Source organism: Aotus nancymaae, unplaced genomic scaffold, assembly GCF_030222135.1.
Source record: "Aotus nancymaae isolate 86718 unplaced genomic scaffold, 86718_ANA_hifiasm-v0.15.2.pri h1tg000040l, whole genome shotgun sequence".
Classification (NCBI taxonomy): domain Eukaryota; kingdom Metazoa; phylum Chordata; class Mammalia; order Primates; family Aotidae; genus Aotus; species Aotus nancymaae.
In genome coordinates, this window is record NW_026988454.1 from 77,198,236 (window position 1) to 77,220,852 (window position 22,617).

A 22,617-nucleotide genomic window follows, 5' to 3' on the forward strand; every position below is an offset into this window, starting at 1 on the left:
CCCGGGGGCCCAGTGTACGGGGCGTGTGTCTATGTGAGTGTCTGGGAGGATGCAGGGGCCCCGTGCCGCCCCGCTCTCCTCGTGCGTGTGCGTGTGTGGCCTCGGCCCTGCGCCCCGCCGAGTGGTGCCCGAGGCCGGGCGAGCGCGCGCGCGCCCGTGCGGGTTGTGTGTGTGAGTGTGTGACAGTGTGTGTCAGGTGACTCGGGTCACGCAGTCTCTCTCTCTCCCTCCTCGGGGAGGAACTGCCGCGCTCCGGCTGACTCCTCCGCCGGCGGGCGGGGCGGGGGAGGGGGCTTCGCGCGCGCTGGGAACCGCGGGACCCGGACCTGGGCGCCGCCCGCCGGGGGACGCGCGGCCCCCGCTTCCGCCGGCCCCCGCCGAGCTCTAGACAAACCCCCGCTTCAGAAATAGGCTGAGGGAGGCCAGCTAGGAGGCTTGGCCCCCACTCCGGACCCTCCCCGCCCCAGGGCCGGCCGGTGGGCGCGATGAGCCAGGTGCTGGGGAAGCCGCAGCCGCAGGACGAGGACGACGCGGAGGAGGAGGAGGAGGAGGAGGAGGAGGAGGATGAGCTGGTGGGGCTAGCGGACTACGGGGACGGGCCCGACTCCTCGGACGCCGATCCGGACAGCGGCACGGAGGAGGGAGGTGAGAGCTCGGCCCCTGCGCCCTCAGCTCGAGCCCCTTACCTCCCCGTGGTGTCTTCCCGCCCCCAGCCTGGCCGCTCACGGGCCACCGACTTGGAGGGGGTCCAGGGGAGCGGAGTTGAGGGGTTAGGGTGGGGAGGGGCGACAGAAGCGCGACCTCGAGCTGCCAAACGTGGGAGCACGGTGCTGGTGGCGGAGGGGGGACCTGGATCGGTGGGGAAGGGGAAGGAGAGAGGAAGCTCCTGGGCCGGAGCAGCGCGCGCTTCTGCCCCTTTCAGAGCCGCTGCCTCCAGCGCCCCTCACCCGAGCTCTCCGCAGCGTCTGGCGGTTGGGGAGGGGAGGGGACGGCGGGCGCGCCTTGGGACCTCTCTCCAGAACGCTGCTGTTGAAGCCAGAGTCAGATGTCGTGGCTAAAAAAAGGCACCGGCGGCAGCGTGACTGGCAGGGTCGTTGGCAGCTGCGGGTGTCAGTCTCGCCCCGCGTCGCCGCGGGAGGGGTCCTGGGGCCGCCCAGGTGGTGGCTGGGGAGACCCGCCGGGGGGGATGCTCGCCAAGCTGTTTTGGGAGTCGCCGAGTGGCTGCAGGTTTCCCGGGATCCACGCAAACACCGTTATCTGGACACCTTATCTGCACCCCGTATCACCACCTGGACTTGGCAGTGCCTGCCAGGGAGTGAGCGCGCGGCAGGGGATTCTTGCCATTGAAGCAAACTCTGTTTCCTGTTCTAGAAGCGGGTTTTAGCAATCAATCGTTCGGCTTGTGGGGGCTTCCTGCATTTTATTCTTAAGGTCTGAGGAAGTTGAGAGCCTTTTAGGATTCCAGAAAGGTTAAACTTTTTTGTTTCCCTCAAAAGCGAGCAAAAGTTCCTTTACTGTAAGGTTACTTGGAAAGGTCAATAGAAAGTGGCTGTTACACATATTATTCTCGGTGAAGCTGTATGCATCCAGGAGAAGGAACTAACTTTAGTGTTTAGCACTGAAGAAATTGTGTTAGAGATACAAGTATCTTTGTGACTATTGATTTTTAAAGAACTTTTATTGGGTATTCACTGAACTTCTTTTGAATTCCCTATACAAAGCCTTTCTCACAAGGGTAGTTGCATAATTCTACATCTGGCAGGCACGACTTTCAATGAATCAGAAAGGAAATAAAGTTAACTATGCCTGGTAGATGAGAAAGAAGCCTCCCAAGTCACCATTTTTCAGAAAATGTTTTCTCTCAGGCTGTTTCTCTCTTTTGGCATGATTTGTGCTAATTCCTCATTTGCTTAAACTGATGTGTGCACCTTTGTGCTGTCTTCTTCACTTCCGGTAATTGGTCCTACCGTTGAGCACTGGGCCACATTTTTGTAGATAAAGGCTCTCAGTCCTTTTATTGGAGTTTCTAGAGCTACCTTCCGTAATTAAATTGTTCAGTCGCCTCATTATTATTCAAATTCCATTTGTTAGCTCTTGCCAGATTCTCAGAAGACTCCAGAGAGATGCAGAATAGGGATGTATTTGCAAGGTATTTGAAATGGTGGACACAGCAGGGTGTATGCGGGATTCTCTTTTTTAAAAAAGAAAAAAAGTGGGGGGTGGGGGAACCATATCCGGAAGGGAAAGCCCTGTAATTTGATACTGTTCCGAGGCCCAGAGGGTCCAGGAAAAGTGCTGGACCCTTCGTTTATTCTGCAGTTCTTTAAGTGGGCACTTTTAAAATTTGATGTGGGGACTTGAAATTGAAGTGAAATTAAAGCCCTGCTTGAAGGACGGGATTCCCGGAACAAAGGGCTTCCCCAGGGCCCAGACTTTGAGGCTCCTTAGCTGCTAACCTAAAGGCAAACTTGCCTGTAACTGATTTTTGGTGACTTGCATAATAAAATCCTTCTGAAAGAGCTCTTGGGATCAGCTTGGGATCTTGCTATAAAAGGATTAAATACATTTGTATTATGAGAAGAGCAACATGTTCATATTTGCTTGGCAAACGTTGGGCCTGCTGTGGATAGCTGGTCTGCTTCTCAGACTTCCTCCCTTATATTTTGGCCTCTGTTCTTTCCAGATTTCCCTGACTTTGACTTTTGGGTTTAGGCATTGATGCAGAATCTCTGTCTGAACATTTGCTTTCTAGTGGCAGATAGGCTCCTCAGTCAGCAGTTCCAGCGAGGACTGTTCCTGATGGCTGTCAGGCCAGCTGATAGGGTCTGGGGAGTGGGGATTGGGATGGGGAGGTTGGGAGTCGTGACATCCCTTCCTGTGTCCTTCAGAAGGCTGATTCACGTGTTGCATTATAACCTTGTTTTATTTTTGGTAAAATTTACCTACTCTCAAACTTAAGAAATGGAACATAGGAAAAAAGGACTTACTTATTCTGAGAAAAGATGGATGGATATGGTGTACTCTGAACCACTAGCAAAGCATTTCTCTAATGAACCCCCACTCCTGTTTCCCCTTCCTAATAGCTTGGTTTAGTGCCTGCACTTAGTGGAGACCTGGGGTTTTTTCCATTAAGTTCAGAAATGTACCCTGTCAGGCTGGAGGCTGAGGGTGGGATGTGGGACCAACTGGTATGGCAGGCTAAGTTGCAAAGCAATTTATCAGGAGCCGTGCAAGAAAAGTGGACTGAAGGTGGATATATAATACAATTTTCATTTCCCTCAGTCTGTAGGACTTATAAAGGAATCTCTGATCTTATTTTTAAACCGAGTGCCTTGTAAGTTTTACCACATTGTACTAAGTTTGAAAACATAGGGCAGCTAAGGTGAGACTTAAATTGCACTTCTCTGGCTTCCACTTCATATTTTATTCATGAATAGCAAAAGTGTTCTCAGGCACACGAGTTCTGTTAGGGCAGATCTGGACACTTCTCAACCTTCCCCACATGGCAGTTAATTACAGGTAAGGTGAGTCTCACCTTCAACTCCCAGAGAGGAGGCAGTGGTTAGGCCATTAAAAACAATTTTATCAAAAATAATGATTATTTTTAGATTCATGGACTTGAAAGCTTTTAATAAGTTACTATGCTTTAAAAACTGTAATAACATGGTGGCTCACGCCTGTAATCCCAGCACTCTGGGAGGCCGAGGCAGGCAGATCACGAAGTCAGGAGTTCGAGACCAACCTGGCCAACATAGTGAAACCCTGTCTCCAGTAAAAATACAAAAATTAGCTGGGCATGGTGGCTTGCGCCTGCAGTCCCAGCTACTCGGGAGGCTGAGGCAGGAGAATCACTTGAACCCAGGAGGCGGAGGTTGTGGTGAGTTGAGATTGCGCCACTGAACTCCAGCCTGGGCAACAGAGCGAGACTCTGTCCCCCCAAAACAAACAAACAAAAAAAGAAATACAAAACCAAAAAACCCTATAATAACAAGGAAAGCAATTAAAAGATCATATTTCATCAGAAAGTAAAATTGTTTTCCCCCAAAGCCCCTCCCATTTTTTAGGGGAAACTTGGCTAACAAAGCTGCTTGCCCACAGTCCAGTGAAGTTCGGTCTTTGTCTTCATAGCAGCCTGTGCACACCCTTAGGATCTGAGGAAGTGACTCTCCAGGTGATTTCTGGAGGCATGAAAGATCCAAGGTCTTCCTTCCTGAAGGATGTAGATGGGGTGAATCCAGCAATTCATATCTATTAATCGTTTGTTCATTAGTGTCAGCTTTTTGTGGGGAAGGGAGTGGGTTTCTCTATGTTGCCTAGGCTGGTCAAGCAATCGTCCTGCTTCAGCCTCCCAAGTAGCTAGGATTATAGGCATGCATGACTGTGTGTAGCTTTTTTCCTAAAATAACTAAAAAATTAGCAAATTCACCTTTTCATTGTTCCTTGGAAGTAAGTAGAGTTAATGGTTCTCCTGATACTGAAACCATGGCTCAGAGATACCAGGGGACTTTTCTACCGCCCTATCATGAGCTAGAAGTGAGCGAAGTTTGGAAGAGGATCAAGTGTGTGGAAATGTAAGCCCCTTTTCTTGTAATTCTGCCTTATCCAAAAAGAGTTGGGTTGACTACAGTCCTGGACACAACTTAACTCTTGGATTTCTTTCTGGCCCTGGAAATACAGAAGAGTTGGAACAGATCAAACTACAGGATAGTTTAAAAAGACGTGATCAAAGTCAAATCTTAGGTAAATACTTGTTTGAATGCCTATATTGGGAGAGTATCTTTTATCAGACATTTTATCAACATGTGTCAGTGATTCAGGGCACCAGAGAGTACTGACTCTCTTTTTTTATTAGCAGTCTCTTCTATTTTAATATTAGACAGAAGTTAGTCTAATGGAAACAGGAGGCATAAACAGCAAGTTCTGGGTAAGAGACGATGGCTTTGGGTTTGAGAGATCATCTTTTGTTTTTCAAAGATAACTGAGTCTGCCCCAAGTTCACCCTGCGTTATTCAATCCTCCCCCAGCCCATAGCAAATGCTGGTGACAATCAATTTCACTTTTAGCACAGCTACCTTGTTCCTGCTCATTTTTCTTCTTTCTTTCTTTTGAGATGGAGTCTCACTCTGTCACCCAGGCTGGAGTGCAGTGGTGCAATCTCAGCTCACTGCAACCTCTACCTTCTGAGTTCAAGTGATTCTTCTGCCTCACTCTCCCCAATAGGTGGGACTGATTATAGGTGCCCATCACAATGCCCAGCTAGTTTTTGTATTTTCAGTAGAGATGGGGTTTCACCATGTTGGCCAGGCTGGTCTTGAACTCCTGACCTCAAGTGGTCCACCTGCCTCGGCCTCCCAAAGTGCTGGGATTACAGGCATGAGCACTGCATCTGGCCTCTTCTTTCTTTCTTCTCTATCTCCTTTATTCTTTTTGTATCCTTTTCATTTTTTAAGAAATCTTTTTTGTTCTCCCTCCTGTGCCACAACCTTAAAGCTCTCTTGTGATTGCCTTTCTGGTTCTGCTGTGACACTCAAGACAAATATGTTTTTCACTCCTGGGCTACAGGGTCCAGGGTGCTTGCTGGTCAACTTTCTCCTCTTGTGGTCCTCCTAGAAAGACTTTGGCTTCATTTCTTAGTGTGTAAAATAGAGGACTGCATAAAGCCAACCTTAGTGCACTCTCAAAGTGATTGTTAAAAAGTTTGTAAGAATGCCTTTCCCTTTCTGCAGGCATGTTGGTAAATCAAAACATATTAGTGAAATGAGAAAGGTTCCCTTGTCCCCCTCGCAGGGTGTGTGATGGGGTTTTGGCTCCCTTCTTCATGCTCCGCTGCTCAAACCTCTAGGGGAGCACACAGACGGGCAGGCTGTGGGCCTCTGACCCCATGGCAGTGTCTGGGCTGAATGTTTACAGCTCCTAAAGCCTCAGTGGGCGTGTGTTACAGGGTCCTCTTTTAGTTTTGCCATCTATGGGCTTGTGTTAACCAGCTCAGTTAGACCCTCTATCTTGTCACAAGAAGAGAGTGCTTTCTGTATCCTGGGTTCTTGCCTTAGTGTACTGAAGAATCGGATCACACCTGGGCTTAGAGAATGAGCGCAAGATTTTATTGAGTGGAAGTAGCTCTCAGCAGATGGGGGAGCCAGAAGGGAAATGGTTTTTGCCTAGAGTCTGGCTGCTATTCTCTGACCACTCTGGCCAAACTCTTTGTCCTTCTGCTGGTCCATGGCTAGCTGGTGTGCTCCCAATGTCCTCTCGACATCCATCCGCTTGTATCTTCTTCCACCGATTTGCTCCTCTAGATATTCAGCTGTTTGTGTGTTCCTCCACTGATGTGCTCCTCTCGACGTCCAACCCCTTCAGTCTCTGCCTTGCTAGGGTCTTGGTTTCTTTTCTTTTTTTGAGTTGGAGTCTGGCTCTGTCACGAGGCTGGAGTACAATGACACGATCTTGGCTCACTGCAACCTCCGTCTCTCTGGTTCAAGTGATTCTCCTGCCTCAGCCTCCCAAGTAGCTGGGATTACAGGTGCACACCACCACACCCAGCTAATTTTTTGTATTTTAGTAGAGATGGGATTTCACCATGTTGGCCAGGATGGTCTCGATCTACTGACCTCGTGATCCACCTGCCTCAGCCTCCCAAAAGTCTTCTTCTTTTTTTTGAGATGGAGTTTAGCTCTTGTTGCCCAGGCTGGAGTGCAATGGTGCAATCTTGGCTCACCACAACCTCCGCCTCCTGGGTTCAAGCGATTCTCCTGCCTCAGCCTCCCAAGTAGCTGGGATTACAGGCATGTGCCACCATGCCCAGCTAATTTTGTATTTTTAGTAGAGACAGTTTTCTCCTTGTTGGTCAAGCTGGTCTCAAACTCCCAACCTCAGGTGATCTGCCCTCCTCAGCCTCCCAAAGTGCTGGGATTACAGGAGTGAGCCATCGCATGTGGCCAGGTCTTCGGTTTTTATAGCCACAGGATGGGGATGTGGCAGGCCAGGGGGTCTTGCAACATTTGGGCAGGAAATGCCTGGCTTCACCTAGGTCTTTGGGGGTGGAGCCCTTGCCAGGGACCAGGCCCTCTTCTACCCAGCATTTCCCTTCTTTCTTCCATATAATTTAAAGGGACCATGCCCTTCTCTTCCCAGCACTCCCCTTATCATTAGGACTGCTACTGAATGAATACATATGTTAAGGAAATATTCATATGTGGTATCAATCTTGTTTTTTAGTTATCTGCCAGTGTGATTTGAGAGGATTTCACAGGGAAAGATTTAGTCTTCACACATAAATAAAAGAATCACCTTCAAAAATCTTTATGCCTTTGAAAAATATGTGTTCTGTTTGCATTTAATTTTCTCTACTAAGTAGTTAATCAAATGGACAGTAAATCTTCGTGATTTTTGCATATCTCTTATTAGTAGTAGTGTTATTATTCACATGATTCATTCCCACTTGAGTTGGAATTTCTTACTGAACTCCTGGGTCTTGAATGTATAAGTAGTTCCATTGATCAACAGAAGCTCCAGAAATTTAAAGGAGCCACAGAGAAAGTTGCAAATAGAAACACACCAGAGGCCTCTTCCTAAAACCATAAGCACATAGACACTTAAGCCTTTGTTGATCCCACAGAATACTAATAGCGAAGACATTCTAATTTTCCCTTAAGGTTGAGTGAGCCTCTCACTGTAGTCACATTCCACAAAAGACTCTCTCGTTGCCCAGGCTTGGGGTGGGAAAAAAAGAAGGGGAGTGACTGTGTGTGTTTGTGTACATGTGTGTGTGTCCGTGTGTATGTGGATAGAGATTGATAGAAGAAGAAATAAAGGCTCATGGGCAAGGGGACATGTATGGGGTCACATAGCTAGTAAATGGCAGAGCTGGGACTTGAACCCTAGTCTGACACTAACCCAGTACATGTTCAACCATTCCACTTGCCATCACTTTGCCACTTAATTCTTGCATTAAATAGTTTATTTTCCTGTTTTGAGCCTGTTCAAAGATGTTACCTCTCAGAGAACTCTCCTTAATTATAATAGTTCTCAATCGTATAATGCACTAGAATTTATGAAGTGCATTTCATATGATGCCTCATTCTTCCTGGAAAGAAGGCAGGGCCAATCTTAAGAGCTGTGTAAGGAGGTGAACATTGGGTATCAATTCCCATTTTCCTGATTTCTGGTTCCTTCTTTGTTGTAAGCATTCCTAACCTCAGATCAGTCAGGCAGGGTCCCCAGGCAGCCCTGTTATACTCAAGGCACCAATCCATCTTTCTGTCCCTTCTTTTTCTATTTACTAAGGCCTGTTGGTTTTTGACAGGGCTCTGCTGGTTACTGGATAATTCTGGATTAAGTAATTAGCCTGCAGGTGTTAAAGACTGATAATGGGCCAATTTGATGACTCCTCCCCATAGTGCTGTTCCTTGGGTGATTGAATTTCCTGGGATCTACAGCAGTCCAGTTTGAAGGCTGGGTGGGCTCTTTGGGAAATCTGGGTATTGACAGCACTGAGTGGAGGAGAGGTGAGGTCTACTTGGTGTCCCTGACCACAGTAAATAAACTACACCTAGGCCTAAGCTGACCCTCTTGGCACTCAGTTCCAAGTGCTGATCTGGGCCAAAGTCAGACATGAAGTTTCTTTTTAAAGCTTCGGTTAATTTAGCCTCAAATTCTGCTCAGTCACTTTCATGTAATCATCCCAACAAACATCTACTGAGTGTTGTGGGTAAGCACTGAGGCCTCAGTTTGTTTTTACAATTTAAATTTTCTACAAACTGCAAAATCTTGTTTTCGTATTATTTTATAATTTGTGTTACACAGATCATTGGGCCCAAATTTTAAACTAATAGAAAAAAATCCCCCTTTGGAATATAATATTAAAATTTTACAGAAAGGCAGAAATTGCTTACCAATACCTAATACCCCTTCAAATGACAACTGTTTTTTATTCTTCAAGTATGTGTGTAATAACCCACATGGGAAAAATGGCAAAAGGCCACATTGATGTTTTTTGTAAATATAGAGAAAATAAAGATTTAAATCAGGAAGTGGTCAGGCACAGTGGCTCACGCCTGTAATCCCAACACTTTGGGATGCCAAGATGGGTGGATTGCTTGAGTCCAGGTGTTCAAGACCAGCCTGGGCAATATGGCGAGGCCCTGCTTCTAACCCTTGCCCCCACAAAAATAAAAAAATTAGCCAGGTGTAGTGGAGGTGGTGTGTGCCTGTAGTCCTAGGTACTTGGGAGGCTGAGGGCAGGAGGATCACTTGAGCCCAGGAGTTTGATGCTGCAGTGAGCTATGATTGAACCACTGAACTCCAGCCTGAGTGACAGAGTGAGACCCTCTCTCTCAAAGAAAAAAAGAAAATCAGGAAGTCCATTATCCATGGCCATATATATATAAAATATATATGTATAATGTATATATCCCCAGGTAAAAACTGCTTTGTTGCCTTATAATATTCCACAGACATAAAGGTTCTCAATGCCTGGATGTTCCCTAAGTACCTTTTAATTGGTTCATTTATCCTCTTCTTTATGTCTTGACAGTTTTTAAAAATGTCACTATGGTAAAAACACTTAACATGAGATCTGTCTTAGTAAGTTTTTAAGTGCACATATACTATTGTAGGTACACTGTGGTACATCAGATCTCTAGAACTTAGTCTGCCTGCTTGACTGAAACATCGTGCCCATTGATGAGTACCTGCATGGGAGCTGTCATTTACATTTGTAAAGGACGAGTGTTGCCACCTTGAGAGATGACACTGTGTGCTATGTAGGTGATCAGTAAATGGCAACCGCTGGTTGATGAGAGGTTGGAATGGATTGGTTTGAGTTGTTTTGCTGTGGCCAAAGCTACAACTCCTCAAACATGCCCTCAGTTTCAGCCAACAAGGTCAGGGCTAGCTCAGCAGCTTCTGTTCCTTGCTTCAAGCCTGTCACATTCTTACCTCCCTCGTGAGGCCCTGGGTCCTTTCTCCATGTGAGCTGCAGACTGGCAAGCCCAACAAGTTTAAACACTTGTTCAGCGTCTTCCCCCTAACCTTCTTGGTGAATGAGCTGCCAGATCAGGAACCCAGGGCTTCTTTCTCCCTTGTCCGCCATGCCCGATGGGACACAGATTTCAGCTCCCAAGTCCATTTCTTCTACCCATTTCCACAGCCTGTGCCTTAGCTCTTTTTCATTGGTGTTCTAGAACAACTTCCTAATTCCACACTGGCCCCCACAAGGGAGTCTGTTTCTGGAGTGAACTTAATGAAATGTAAATCACATTAGTCTCCCTTTAAAATCCTTAGTGATTTCCAGGCTGGGCTCGCTGGCTCACTTTGGGAGGCTAAGGCAGGTAGATCACCTCTACAGAGTGTTGCCTCTTGTTGCCTTCAAACTGCATTCCCTAACCTCCAGTTTCCTGAACTTGAAAATCTCTTCCTGGAGCAACCTTTTCCTCATTCATCTCTTCCACGCCTCCTCTCCTTTAAGACTCAGATGTTACTCCTCCAGGGAGCCTCTCTCAGTGCCTAGAATACCTAGCTGGCCGTGCATGGTAATTGCCAGTTTCTCATGTCTGTGTTCCCCTCTAATTGCTAGGGGATGAATCGTTTTTCTTTGTGTCTGCAGCCCTGCCTTATACTTGGCCAGTGTTCAGGGAACCTTGGTGAAATGAGAACAAACTGCTCTCTTGTACATTTCATCTCACTACAGCAAGTTCCTGGGCAGGTTGAAGGGGAGCCCTCCCTTAGCGGATTTTTAAAGACTTGTCCTCTGATTGCTCCTTTTAGGGGGGCTGTCATCTTTCATTCTCTTTTGCCCGCCTAGAAGCCTGAGACAAGGGTAATACTTAGGGAGATGTTGGTGGAGAAAGCCCAGCCTTCTGCAGGAGGCAGAGAGGCTGAGGTGCCTTCTTTCTGGCATAAGCTCTTTGCCTCTACCACGCCTATTGTGGAGTGAGACCCTTTGGGGAATTCAGAGCTGCGCTCTAGGGGATTTGTTTTAGTGCCTGTGCTTAAACCCTGGACCCTCAGATTAACACTTTACCTAGGCTAAGCTACCTAGGATCTATGAGGTTTCTTAAGCAGAGATATTTGAGGAGGGAGTGGGAGGGGATTAGAGGGAAAATTTTGGTCAGCAGTCCATTTCTGATATATAAGAAACCTTTCCTGATGTAAAGGCATGGTCTATAACATTTTTGACCATGGCCCACAATAAAAACATTTATACTCTGAACGAGTACTCACATACATGTAAATAAACCCAAGAGAGTTTCACTAAGCCGTGTTTTACTCTACGCTGCACCATGTGCTCCGATATTTTTCTGGTTTCTTCTTTTTAAATCTTTGTTGTTTAATGCTGTTGCTGTTTAATGCCCATGAATTGATTTTATGAAGACTGATGTGTTCTGACTTAAAGTTTGGAAATCACTGATGTGAAGTATTTGAAGAGCAGCTGGAATGAAGCCATTTTGTAGAACACCTCAAGGAAAAGGTCCCTTGTAAATTTTAATTTATAAGATATGCAAATTAGACGACACTTTAGTACTAAATGTTACAAACAGAGAGCTGATTGGTGGTGAAGGTTCTGGGTGAGCACTCCAACCAATACCAGTCGTATGGCCTTGGGCAGTTTCATTCCTAGAGATTCCTCAGGGGTAGAACAGAACCCCTCACTGGGCTGGTAAAGTTTATAGGAATGTCCAGCACAGACCGGGAACAGTGGCTCATTTCTGTAATCCCAGCACTTTAGGAGGCTGAAGTGGGAGGATCACTTGAGCCTAGGAGTTCCAGACTAGCCTAGGCAACATAGGGAGACCTCATCTCTACAAAAGGAAAAAAGAAATTATCTGAGCATGATGGTACAGAGTGCACTGGCATAATCACAGCTCACTGCAGCCTTGACTTCTGGGCTCAGGTAATCCTCCCACCTCAGCCTCCTGAGTAGCTGGGACTATAGCCACATGCTACCACAACCTGCTAATTAAAAAAATAAATATTTTTAGTGGAGAGAGGTTTGCCATATTGCCCAGGCTGGTCTCAAACTCCTGGGCTCCAGCAATTTGCCTTCTTTGGCCAAAGTGCAGGGATTACAGGTGTGAGCCATTGTACCCAGCCTACACAGCATATTTCCATACTCCCTAGCTGAAGGCATCTGCTCAGAACCAGGGAGTCCCTGCAAAGTTGATGGTGTTCTTTCTGATAGGCCACCCTTTCTCAGCTGTTTAATGGTTGGTGGTCCATGCTTGAATTTGGCAGGCAGAGAAAAGGAAATACTTCCAGCTGTATTGCTGTTGCAGCCGTATGTGTATTTAGCTTCCCAGCATTTCTGTGTATGTAAACATGCACACATACTCCCTCCCCCTTCACAATGGTGTTTGTCACCTCGCCACCCTCCCAGGAGGAGGAGATCCAACTTCTACAGGGCATCAGCGTGGATGATCATGCCACATAGAGACTTACACACCCTGCTGGAGAAACACTTAAATCTACACCCATATCTAGCAGTATAAATTGGGAAGAAAGGCATTTATAAACACATGAATATTTTTCCACTTGTATGTAATTTAAAGGAGTTTTGCTTGCATTAATTGGAGGCAGTGTTGCACAGCAGAAAGAGAATGCATAGACCATGAGTGGGCCAGCCCTCAGTTTAAATGTTACTTGACCTTTCTAAGCCTGTAAATTATAAGATATGCAAATTAGAGTACAGTTTAGTATTTAATGTGACAAATAGAGAGCTGATTGGTGGTGAAGGCTCTGGGTGGGTGGTGAAGGCTCTGGGTGAGCACTCCACCAAAACCAGTTTCTTCACCTGTGTAATGGGGATAATATCTATTCTTGAAGGAGCATGAATGGGATGAAGCGTGTAGAGTGCCTCAAATAGTGCCTGGCACATGGTAGGCACCTTCATACATGATAGCGATGAGTTTTCATTGCATGCATATTTTCCTGTTCCATGCAAGGCATTGTGCCTTTGCTTACATTTGGACTTCCCTCTTCTGGAGGACCTCCTGCCTCTCTTTCTCTCAACCCATCCAAATTCTGCAGTACTTTAAATCTGCATTCATATTCTGTGTGATCCACTGGGTCTCTTCCCTGGCCCACAAGCATTTCCCTCTACTTTGCATTGATTAAACACTTGCTGCTTGGGAGGTGATAGCAGAGCAACTATAACTGTTAAGGTTTCCGTTCTTATCTTGAGATTACATTTTGTATAGCAGCTGTAACTGTCAATTACAATAGTTTATTGACATAATACATATTTGATATGTTTCACATATGTATGCACCTGTGAAACTTATCAGCACAGTCGATAAAGAACATATCCATCACTTCCAAATGTTTTCCCGTACCCCTCCCTTCCTTCCTCTGACCTTTCCTTACTGCCTACTGCTTCTTCCATTTCTTTTTCTATCTTTTTTTTTTTTTTAAGAGGGAGTTTCGCTCTTGTTGCCCAGACTGGAGTGCAGTGGCACAATCTCAGCTCACTGCAACTTCCGCCTCTCAGGTTCAAGCGATTCTCCTTCCTCAGCTTCCCGAGTAGCTGTGATTAAAGGTGCCCACCACCATGCCAAGCTAGTTTTTGTATATTTAGTAGAGACAGGGTTTTGCCATGTTGACCAGGCTAGTCTTGAACTCCTGACCTTAGGTGATCCACCCACCTTGGCCTCCCAAAGTGCTGGGATTACAGGCATGAGCCACCACACCCAGCCCTGCCTCTTCCATTTCTCAGGCAACCAGTGATATGCTATTTGCCACTGTAGATTAGATTAGTTTACAAATTTTAAAAAGAATTTTATGAAAAAGGAGTCATGGCTTCTTTCACTCAGCATAATTAGAGATTCATCCAGGTTATATGTATCAATAGTTTATTTTTTTTATTGCTGAGAGGCACCACAATTTGTGTATCTAGTCACCTACTGATGGACATTTGGGTTGTTTTCAGTTTTTGATTACAAATAAAGTTGTTATGAACCTTTGTGTACACGTTTTTATATGGACAAAAACTTTCATTTCTCTTAGGTAAAAACTCAGCAGTGGAATGGAAGGGATAATATGATAGGTGTATGTTCAACTTCTTAAGAAACCACCAAACTGTTTTCCAAAATAGTATCATTTTACATTTCTACCAGGAGTGTATGAGAGGTCTAGTACCAGCACATCCTTGCCAACAATTGTTACTCTGTGTCTTCTTGATTTTAGCCATCTTAGTGGGTAATAGTATCTCATTACAGTTTTGATTTACATTTTATAATGATTAATGATGTATCGAGTATCTTTTCATGTGCTTATTTACCTTCTATAAATCTTCTTGGGCAAGTTGTCTCTTCAAATCTTTTGCTTATTTCACTTTTAAAATTGGGTCAGCCGGAGGCTAGGCGCAGTAACTCACACCTGTAATCCCAGCACTTTGGGAGGCTGAGGTGGGTGGATCACGAGGTCAGGAGTTTGAGACCAGCCTGACCAACATGGTGAAACCCTGTCTCTACTAAAAATACAAAAATTAGCCAGGTGTGGTGGCGCACGCCTGAAATCCCATCTACTCTGGAGGCTGAGGCAGGAGAATCACGTGAACCCGGGAGGTGGAAGTTGCAGTGAGCCAAGATTGCCTCACTGCACTCCAGCCTGGGTAACAGAGCGAGACTCTGTCTCCAAAAAAAAAAAAAAAAAATTGGGTCATTGGTTGGGTACAGTGGCTCACGCCTGTAATCCCAGCACTTTGGGAGGCTGAGGTGGGTGTATCACTTGAGCCAGGAGTTCAAGACCAACATGGCGAAACCCCATCTCTACAAAAAATTAGCTGAGCCATGGTGAGTCACACCTGTAGTCCCAGCTCCTCCGGAGCCTGAGGCAGGAGGATTGCTTGAGCCCGAGAGGTAGAGTTTGCAGTGAGCTATGATTGCGCCACTGCACTCCAACCTAGGCAACAGAGTGAGACCCTGTCTCAGTAAATAAATAAATAAAATAAAATTGAGTCATTTGTTTTCTTATTAATGAGTTTTGAGAGTTTATATATTCTGCTTACAAGTCCCTTCCCAGATACATGATTTACAAATACTTTCTTCTAGTATGTGTCTTGTCTTTATTACTTAACAATATTATTTGAAGTTTTTATTTTACTTTATTACTGTTTTTTTGAGAGTTACTGCTGTCTTAAGTCCCAACAAATTTTTCATTTTTGGATTTGTGCTTTTCTTCCTTTTTAATTTTTATTTTTTAAAGTTTCATGGGTATAGAAGTTTTATTTCAATAAAATCCAGTTTACCAATATTTAGGGGAGGGTGTCATATCTAAGAAATTTTTGCCTAATGCAAAATCATCTCCTAGAAGTTTCATAGTTTTAGGTCTTACAGTTAGTACTATGACCAATTGGGTGGAATTTTTTTCTTTTTGCATATGGATGTCCACTTGGCCCAACAGTCATTTGGTGAAAATGACCGTCATTTCTTCATGGAGTTGGCTTTCTTTGCCTCATGGTGAAAAATCAGTTGTCCATGTATGTGTGGGTTTATTTCTGGATTCCCTGTCTGTTCCAATGATCTCTTTGTCTATCTGTGCACCAACACTCACAGTTTGGACTGGATTTTGAAGATTCTCCAAGAAGTGAACCGTGTTTTATATATCTTTTTGTATAACCAGCATTTACCAAGCAACTGCTTTGGGTCCATTAACCCACATATTTATTGTATCTATAAAACAGAAACCTTAAGAGCACAATTGAAAGAGAAAATGTGGAGTTGAAATCACAATTTAGGGAGTATTTAAGATTTTGAAACATTTGTGTTTGGCAAATAAAGTGAAAGGAAATATCAAAGGTTTTCAGTGAACTTGTGCATCTTTGGAATTTAACTTAAAGGCCTGGGCTTTGTAAATTAAACCATAAAACAGTGTGTCAGTTGTCTCTTTTTACGTTGTAAATATTATCTTAGTTATTTTCATTGACAGATTATAGTTCTATACATTTAAGTTGTTATTTCTTTTCTCTCTTTTTTTTTTTTTTAGACAGAGTGTTGCTCTGTTGCCAGGCTGGAATGCAGTGGTGCAATCTTGGCTCACTGCAGTCTCCGCCTACAGGGTTCAAGTGATTCTCCTGCCTCAGCCTTCCAAGTATCTGGGACTACAGGTGCATGCCACCACACCCAGCTAATTTTTATATTTTTGGCAGAGATGGGGTTTCAACATGTTGGTCAGGTGCATGCCACCACACCTGGCTAATTTGTATTTTTTTTTTGTAGAGATGGAGTTTTGACATGGTACCCAGGCTGGTCTCAAAACTCCTGAGCTCAAGCAATCCACCTGCCTTGGCCTCCCAAAGTACTAGGATTACAGGTGTGAGCCACTGTGCCTGGCAAATTCCAGAAAATTTTTATCACTCCAAAATAACTACATACCAGTTAACAGTCACTCTCTATTTTCCATTCTTTCTAGCCACTGGCAACCACTAACTACTTTTTGTCTCTATGGATATGTCCATTCTGAACATTTCATGTAAATGGAATCATATAATAGATAATATTTTGTATATGTTCTTTCACTTAGCATTATATTTTCAGTGTTCATCCATATTGTAGCATGAATCGATACTTTATTCCTTTTTTATGGCTGAATAATATTCCATTGTATATATTTTTTTGAGACAAGGTTTTACTGTATCACCCAAACTGGAGTACAGTGGCGTGATCATGGCTCACTGCAGCCTCAAGCCACTGGGCTCAAGGGATCCTCCCACCTTGGTCTCCTGAGTAGCTGGAATTACAGATGCATGCTGCCATACCCAGCTAATTTTTAAAGTTTTTGTAGAGATGGGGTCCTACTGTGTTGCCCAGGCTGATCTTGAACTCCTGGCCTCAAGCAGCCCTCCTGTCTCAGCTTCCCAAAGTACTGGGATTATAGACATGAGCCACCATGTCCAGGCTATATTCCATTGTATTGATATACCTCATTCTATTCATTCATTCATGAGTTGATGGGTGTTGGGAAGTTTCTGCTTTTTGGCTATTGTGAATAATACCACTGTGAACATTTTTTACAGAAGAAGTTTTTGCCTGGACATAATGTTTTCAATTTTTTTTTTAGTATATATACATATATATTTTTTAAGATGGAGGAGTGTTACTCTGTTGCCCAGGCTGGAGTGCAATGGTGCTATCTCAGTTCACTGCAACCACCACCTCCCAGGTTCAAGTGATTCTCCTGCGGTAGCCTCCCAAGTAGCTTGGATTATAGGTGCCCAACACCATGCCTGGCTAATTTTTGTATTTTTAATAGAGACGGTTTCACCATGTTGGCCAGGCTGGTCTCAAACTCCTCACCTCAAGTGATCTGCCCACCTTGGCCTCCCAAAGTGCTAGGATTACAGGCGGGAGCCACCATGCCCGGCCTATGTTTAATCTTTTGAGGAACTGCCAAACTGTTTTTCAAAGTGCACCATTTCGCATTCCTACCAGTGGCATATGAAGGTTCCAGTTTCTCTACATCTTCACTAACACTTGTTATTATCTGTCATTTTGATTATAGCCGTCCTAGTAGGTGTGAAGTGGCATCTCAATGTGGTTTTTACTTGTGCTTCTCTGATGGCTAAGGACCTGGAACACCTTTTCATATGTTTATTGACCTTTAGTGTTTCTTTGGAGAAATGTCTATTCACATCTTTTGCTCATTTTTTATTGGGTTGTCATTTATTATTAAATTATAAGCGTTCTTTATATATTCTGGACACTAGACTCTTATGTATGATTTGCAAATGTTTTCTCCCATTCTGTAGCTTGTCTTTTCACTTTAAAAATTTTTGATGAAGTCTAGTTTATCTATTTATTTATTTATTTTTAATTTTTTAAATTTTTTAAATTTTTTTTTTCTTTTTTTTTTGAGACAGAGTTTCGCTCTTGTTACCCAGGCTGGAGTGCAATGGCACGATCTCGGCTCACCGCAACCTCCGCCTCCTGGGTTCAGGCAATTCTCCTGCCTCAGCCTCCTGACTAGCTGGGATTACAGGCACGCACCATCATGCCCAGCTAATTTTTTGTATGTTTAGTAGAGACGGGGTTTCACCATGTTGACCAGGATGGTCTCGATCTCTTGACCTCATGATCCACCCGCCTCAGCCTCCCAAAGTGCTGGGATTACAGGCGTGAGCCACTGCGCCCGGCTAGTTTATCTATTTTTTTCTGTAGTTGCTTGTGCTTTTGCTGTCATAGATAAGAAACCATTGCCTAATGCAAGGTCACCAAGATTTACGCCTATGTTTCCTTCTTAGTTCATTTTAAGAGTTTCATAGTTTTAGCTCTCCAATTTAGATGTTTGATCCATTTGAGTTAAATTTTGTATATGTATATAATTTTTGTATGACATAAGGGTCTAACTTCATTCTTTGGTGTATGGATATCCAGTTGGCCCAGCACCATTTGCTGAATGAATCTTAGTTTTAATAATTATTTTAGGTCCTTGATCTCATTTATTGTAACAGCCCTATGAGATGTTTATTTTCATTATCAAGTCCATTTTATAGATTTTGAAATTGAGTCTCTAAATCTAAGTATCTTTTTCAAGGTCTGAGAGCTTAAACCCCAAGTCTTGCTGACTTCAGAGCCTTAACACTTAACCACTGGTCTGTACTTCCTTTACGTCTGTGAAATGTACATGCTCTTGGTCAATTTGGAAGGCTGCTTAGCAATTAAGTGGTTTTCTAGGACTGAAGAACATTGTGGAATTAATACTATATATTTCAAGAACAGAGAAAAGAGAGAACCCTACAGGGCTTGGGGCTGTTACACCAATTACTACTTTTATCAAGTAATGCCTAATCCCTCCAGGACCCTTAGCAAAGGATTTTAAGATTGATTTTTGTTACCAGGGACTGCTGTAGTGCTGGCCTCTAGGACTTTCTGTGAGGATAAGAATGTTCTGTGTCAGGGATTCCCAAACCTTGGGCCACAGACCCGCACCATTCTGTGTTCTGTTAGGAACTGGGCCACATGGCAGGAGGGGAGCTGTGGGCGGGCAAGCGAAGCTTCATCTGTGTTTACAGGCACTCCCTGTTGCTCTCATTACTGCCTGAGCTCCGCCTCCCGTCAGATCAGCCATGGCATTAGGTTCTCATAGGAGTGCAAACCCTGTTGTGAACTGCACACGCGAGGAATCTAGGTTGTGCGCTCCTTATGAGAATCTAATGCCTGATGATCTGTCACTGTCACCCCCACATGGGACTATCTAGTTGCAAGAAAACAAGCCTAGGGCTCCCATTGATTCTACATTACGGTGACTTGCAGAGTTACTTCATTATATAGGACAATGTAATAATAATAAAGTTCGTAATAAATGTAATGCGCTTGAATCATCCTGAAACCACCCCCACCACTCCACTGGTCCCTGGAAAAATTGTTTTCCACGAAACTAGTCCCAAGTACCCAAAGGTTAGGGTCTACTGCTCTATGTCTGTGCTGTCCAATACGTTAGCCACTTGCCAGAAGTGGCATTCACATTGTTATGTGCCCCTCACCACCAGCCACGTCCAGAACTTTCTCATATTCCCACACCTGAAACTATGTACCCATTAAACAAGAACTCCCTATTCCTCTCTTCCCCCAGCTCCTGGAAACCACTCTCCAACAGTCTGTGTCTATGAATTTGACTTCTCTAGAAACCTCATAGGAGGAGGATTTGAATTTCTAATTTTAATTTATTTTTAATTTAAATACTGTATTTGGCTAGTAGCTACCTTACTGGATGGGGGTCCCAAGCCAGGGTAGGCCTGAGAGATGTCTGCCTCTCACAGACTTGGCATCTGCTGTGTAACACAGTCCAAACCTGCAACATCTAGTCCAGGGCCCATTTTCCAGGCCTTCATGGCTTGGGAGAGCGCTAGCCAGAGGAGGGTGACAGAGAGGCATAACTCGCATCAACAAGCATCTCTTTAGTGATGACTTCTCAGAGAACGATATGGCTCCTGAATGCTCAAATCTGGATTCTTTCCACAGACAGTGTTCCAGGAAATCTCTCTCTTCGCACTCGGAGTCCCTGCTTGTGATGTGGCATTATATTGGTGTCTGGCCCCCGGGACTGTGTGAGAAGTAGCAAGACTGCATTGTTGAGTGTTTTGCATTTACCAAAAGCTGTCCCCTCAGTGAGTGGAGGGATGCAGTTAGTACTCCCTTTGGAAGAGTAGCATCATCTGTGAATCATAAATCACGTTTGAAGTGGAAGTGAAACTCCTCTAATTAACCGCTGTGAAAGCGTTTCACCCTTATTCTCATTTTGTGGTTTCTCCAGTTCTGGACTTCAGCGACCCCTTCAGCACTGAGGTGAAGCCGAGAATCCTGCTTATGGGCCTGAGGAGAAGTGGCAAGTCGTCTATTCAGAAAGTTGTCTTTCACAAAATGTCTCCCAACGAAACCCTGTTCTTGGAGAGCACTAACAAGATATGCCGGGAAGATGTTTCCAACAGCTCCTTTGTCAATTTTCAGATTTGGGACTTCCCAGGACAGATCGACTTTTTTGACCCTACGTTTGACTATGAGATGATCTTCCGGGGGACAGGAGCACTGATATTTGTCATTGACTCCCAGGTACAGCTCAGTCTCGGGGCTATGATGTCCTGGCCAGTCCCCTCCACGCTGCCCCATGTTTTTGGTTTGGTTTTTAAACTCTGAAATAGGCCTATCTGCCAAACAAGTGTTTCTTGGTCAGGGCTCTCAGACTTTGCAAAAGAAAAAGGGCTTCAGCCTTGACTAACAGTCAACCCACTGAGCATTAGGGAACCATTGGTACTTCAGAAAATCATAGACCTAGGAAACCCCACTGATGGAGAGGCCCATTCAGGCCAAACTTGTCATCCCCACTATGGTGCCCTTGGTCAGCATCTACAAAAGATTACAGGTTCTCTGCATTGAAAGCATGTATATAAGTTTACATTTTAAACGCTTTATTATATCCTATGAAGATAAAGTTCTAGGTGTGAAAAATTTTCTGAAACATTATCATTATTGCTTAAGATAATATAATTATATTACATATTTCATAATTATTAAATATAAAAAGTAAAATTTGGGATAAAGAGCTCTCTTAAGAAGATAGATATTTGGCCGGGCGCAATGACTCATGCCTATAATCCCAGTACTTTGGGAGACCGAGGCGGGTGGATCACGAGGTCAAGAGATTGAGACCATCCTGGTCAAAATGGTGAAACCCCGTCTCTACTGAAAATACAAAAATTAGCTGGGTATGGTGGCACGTGCCTGTAATCCCAGCTACTCAGGAGGCTGAGGTAGGAGAATTGCTTGAACCCAGGAGGCGGAGGTTGCGGTGAGCTGAGATCGCACCATTGCACTCCAGCCTGGGTAACAAGAGTGAAACTCCATCTCAAAAAAAAAGAAGATGGATATTTGATATTTTGTCCACTTGATGGATCCATGCTTGAATAAGACAATATTTGGCATGAGTTCTATTTTTTTAATGTAGTTATAAGCACTGAGAAACTTTGTTCACATAAGTAAGTAGGTGGATATGAGGTGAGTTTTGTTCCAGCATTCGTCCAGCTACTTAGATTCCTTCCAAGTTACACCCCCTAAATTACCCAGGTTCCCATCATGAAAAATTATTTTTAGTAGTTTGTCAACAGGCTTCCAGAGTAGGTTCTCCTTCCACTTTGTTAGAAGCAAAGAATTGGGAACCCGTTGGCTGGTGAAGAGCCCTATTCCCAGTCACAAGTCATTCCCTTTATCAGGTTCTCTTTTCCAGCATTCCACACTGGCTCCTTGGCACCCTGGATTTTTTAATACTCTGGGGCTTTTCTACTGTCATTGGGGTAAAGGGGAGGAGGCAAAGGGAGACAGTAGGACCACAGGTGCGTGTCAGGCAGATACATTTTAGGAAGGAGATGTGCAGCAGGATAGGGCCATTGGTGCTTTCCAAACTATCCATGTTTGGGGCTCTTAGAAAGTGCCCAGGACACGTGGCCCAGCCTGAAGGCTCCCCAAGGGCTCCCTTTTGCAGCTGAGGGGGAAATAAATGGTATCAGCCCTTCTCAGCATGTGCGGAACCAACTCTGAGGTTCAGGTTGTGCCATTTCCCTGGAACTGTGGACCCACAGTGAGACAAGTTGGCCCGCTGCGGGTGTGCATCACCCGGCTAAGCACACCTGGCCCTTCTAGGTAGGGCTGCGGTGTTGCAAAGACTATTCCTGATAAAATCGTTCTGAGCCCGTGCTAGAGAGCCATCCTCTGAGTAGACTCCTCTTGCCTGAGAGGATCATACGTTCATTCAGGAGCTAGGTGCCTGCTTAATATAATAACAAAAGTTTCAACTAAGCTTCTCAGTCCCAAGCGGCTGCATTGTGTACTTGTATGGCTGTGGGAGCATGGCCATATGGTTAAAGGGGTTCTTTCTTTCCTTTTTGGTAGGGGTGTGCCTTGGGGAGGGAGACTTCAAATCCAGTGCCTGATCTGTGATCACCAGTTTACTCTCTTCCTATAGGCCCCCAGAAATGTATGTGTTACCTACACCATGTCCAGGGCCTGCTGTCAGCAGCTGCTTTCCTGACTGTCCCACTTGTACTGACCTGTTTTCTGGACCATCTGTGGTCTTGGCAGTATCCCCTGCCTTACTGTCTCAGGTCTGCCAGCACCATAAATTAGGGAGCTTAGA

The 22,617-nt window shown here is 44.7% G+C and overlaps 1 protein-coding gene across 1 annotated transcript in view; it reads left to right on the forward strand.

Moving 5' to 3' along the window:
- The first annotated feature begins 214 nt into the window (after nucleotides 1–214).
- RRAGD (Ras related GTP binding D) overlaps nucleotides 215–22,617 on the forward strand; it is a 44,013-nt gene continuing 21,610 nt past the window's right edge. The window contains exons 1-2 of the mRNA XM_012444279.2: nucleotides 215–645; nucleotides 20,245–20,540. Coding sequence (XP_012299702.2) covers nucleotides 486–645; nucleotides 20,245–20,540 — 456 coding nt within the window. The 5' untranslated portion in view covers nucleotides 215–485. The remainder of the gene's footprint in view (nucleotides 646–20,244; nucleotides 20,541–22,617) is intronic.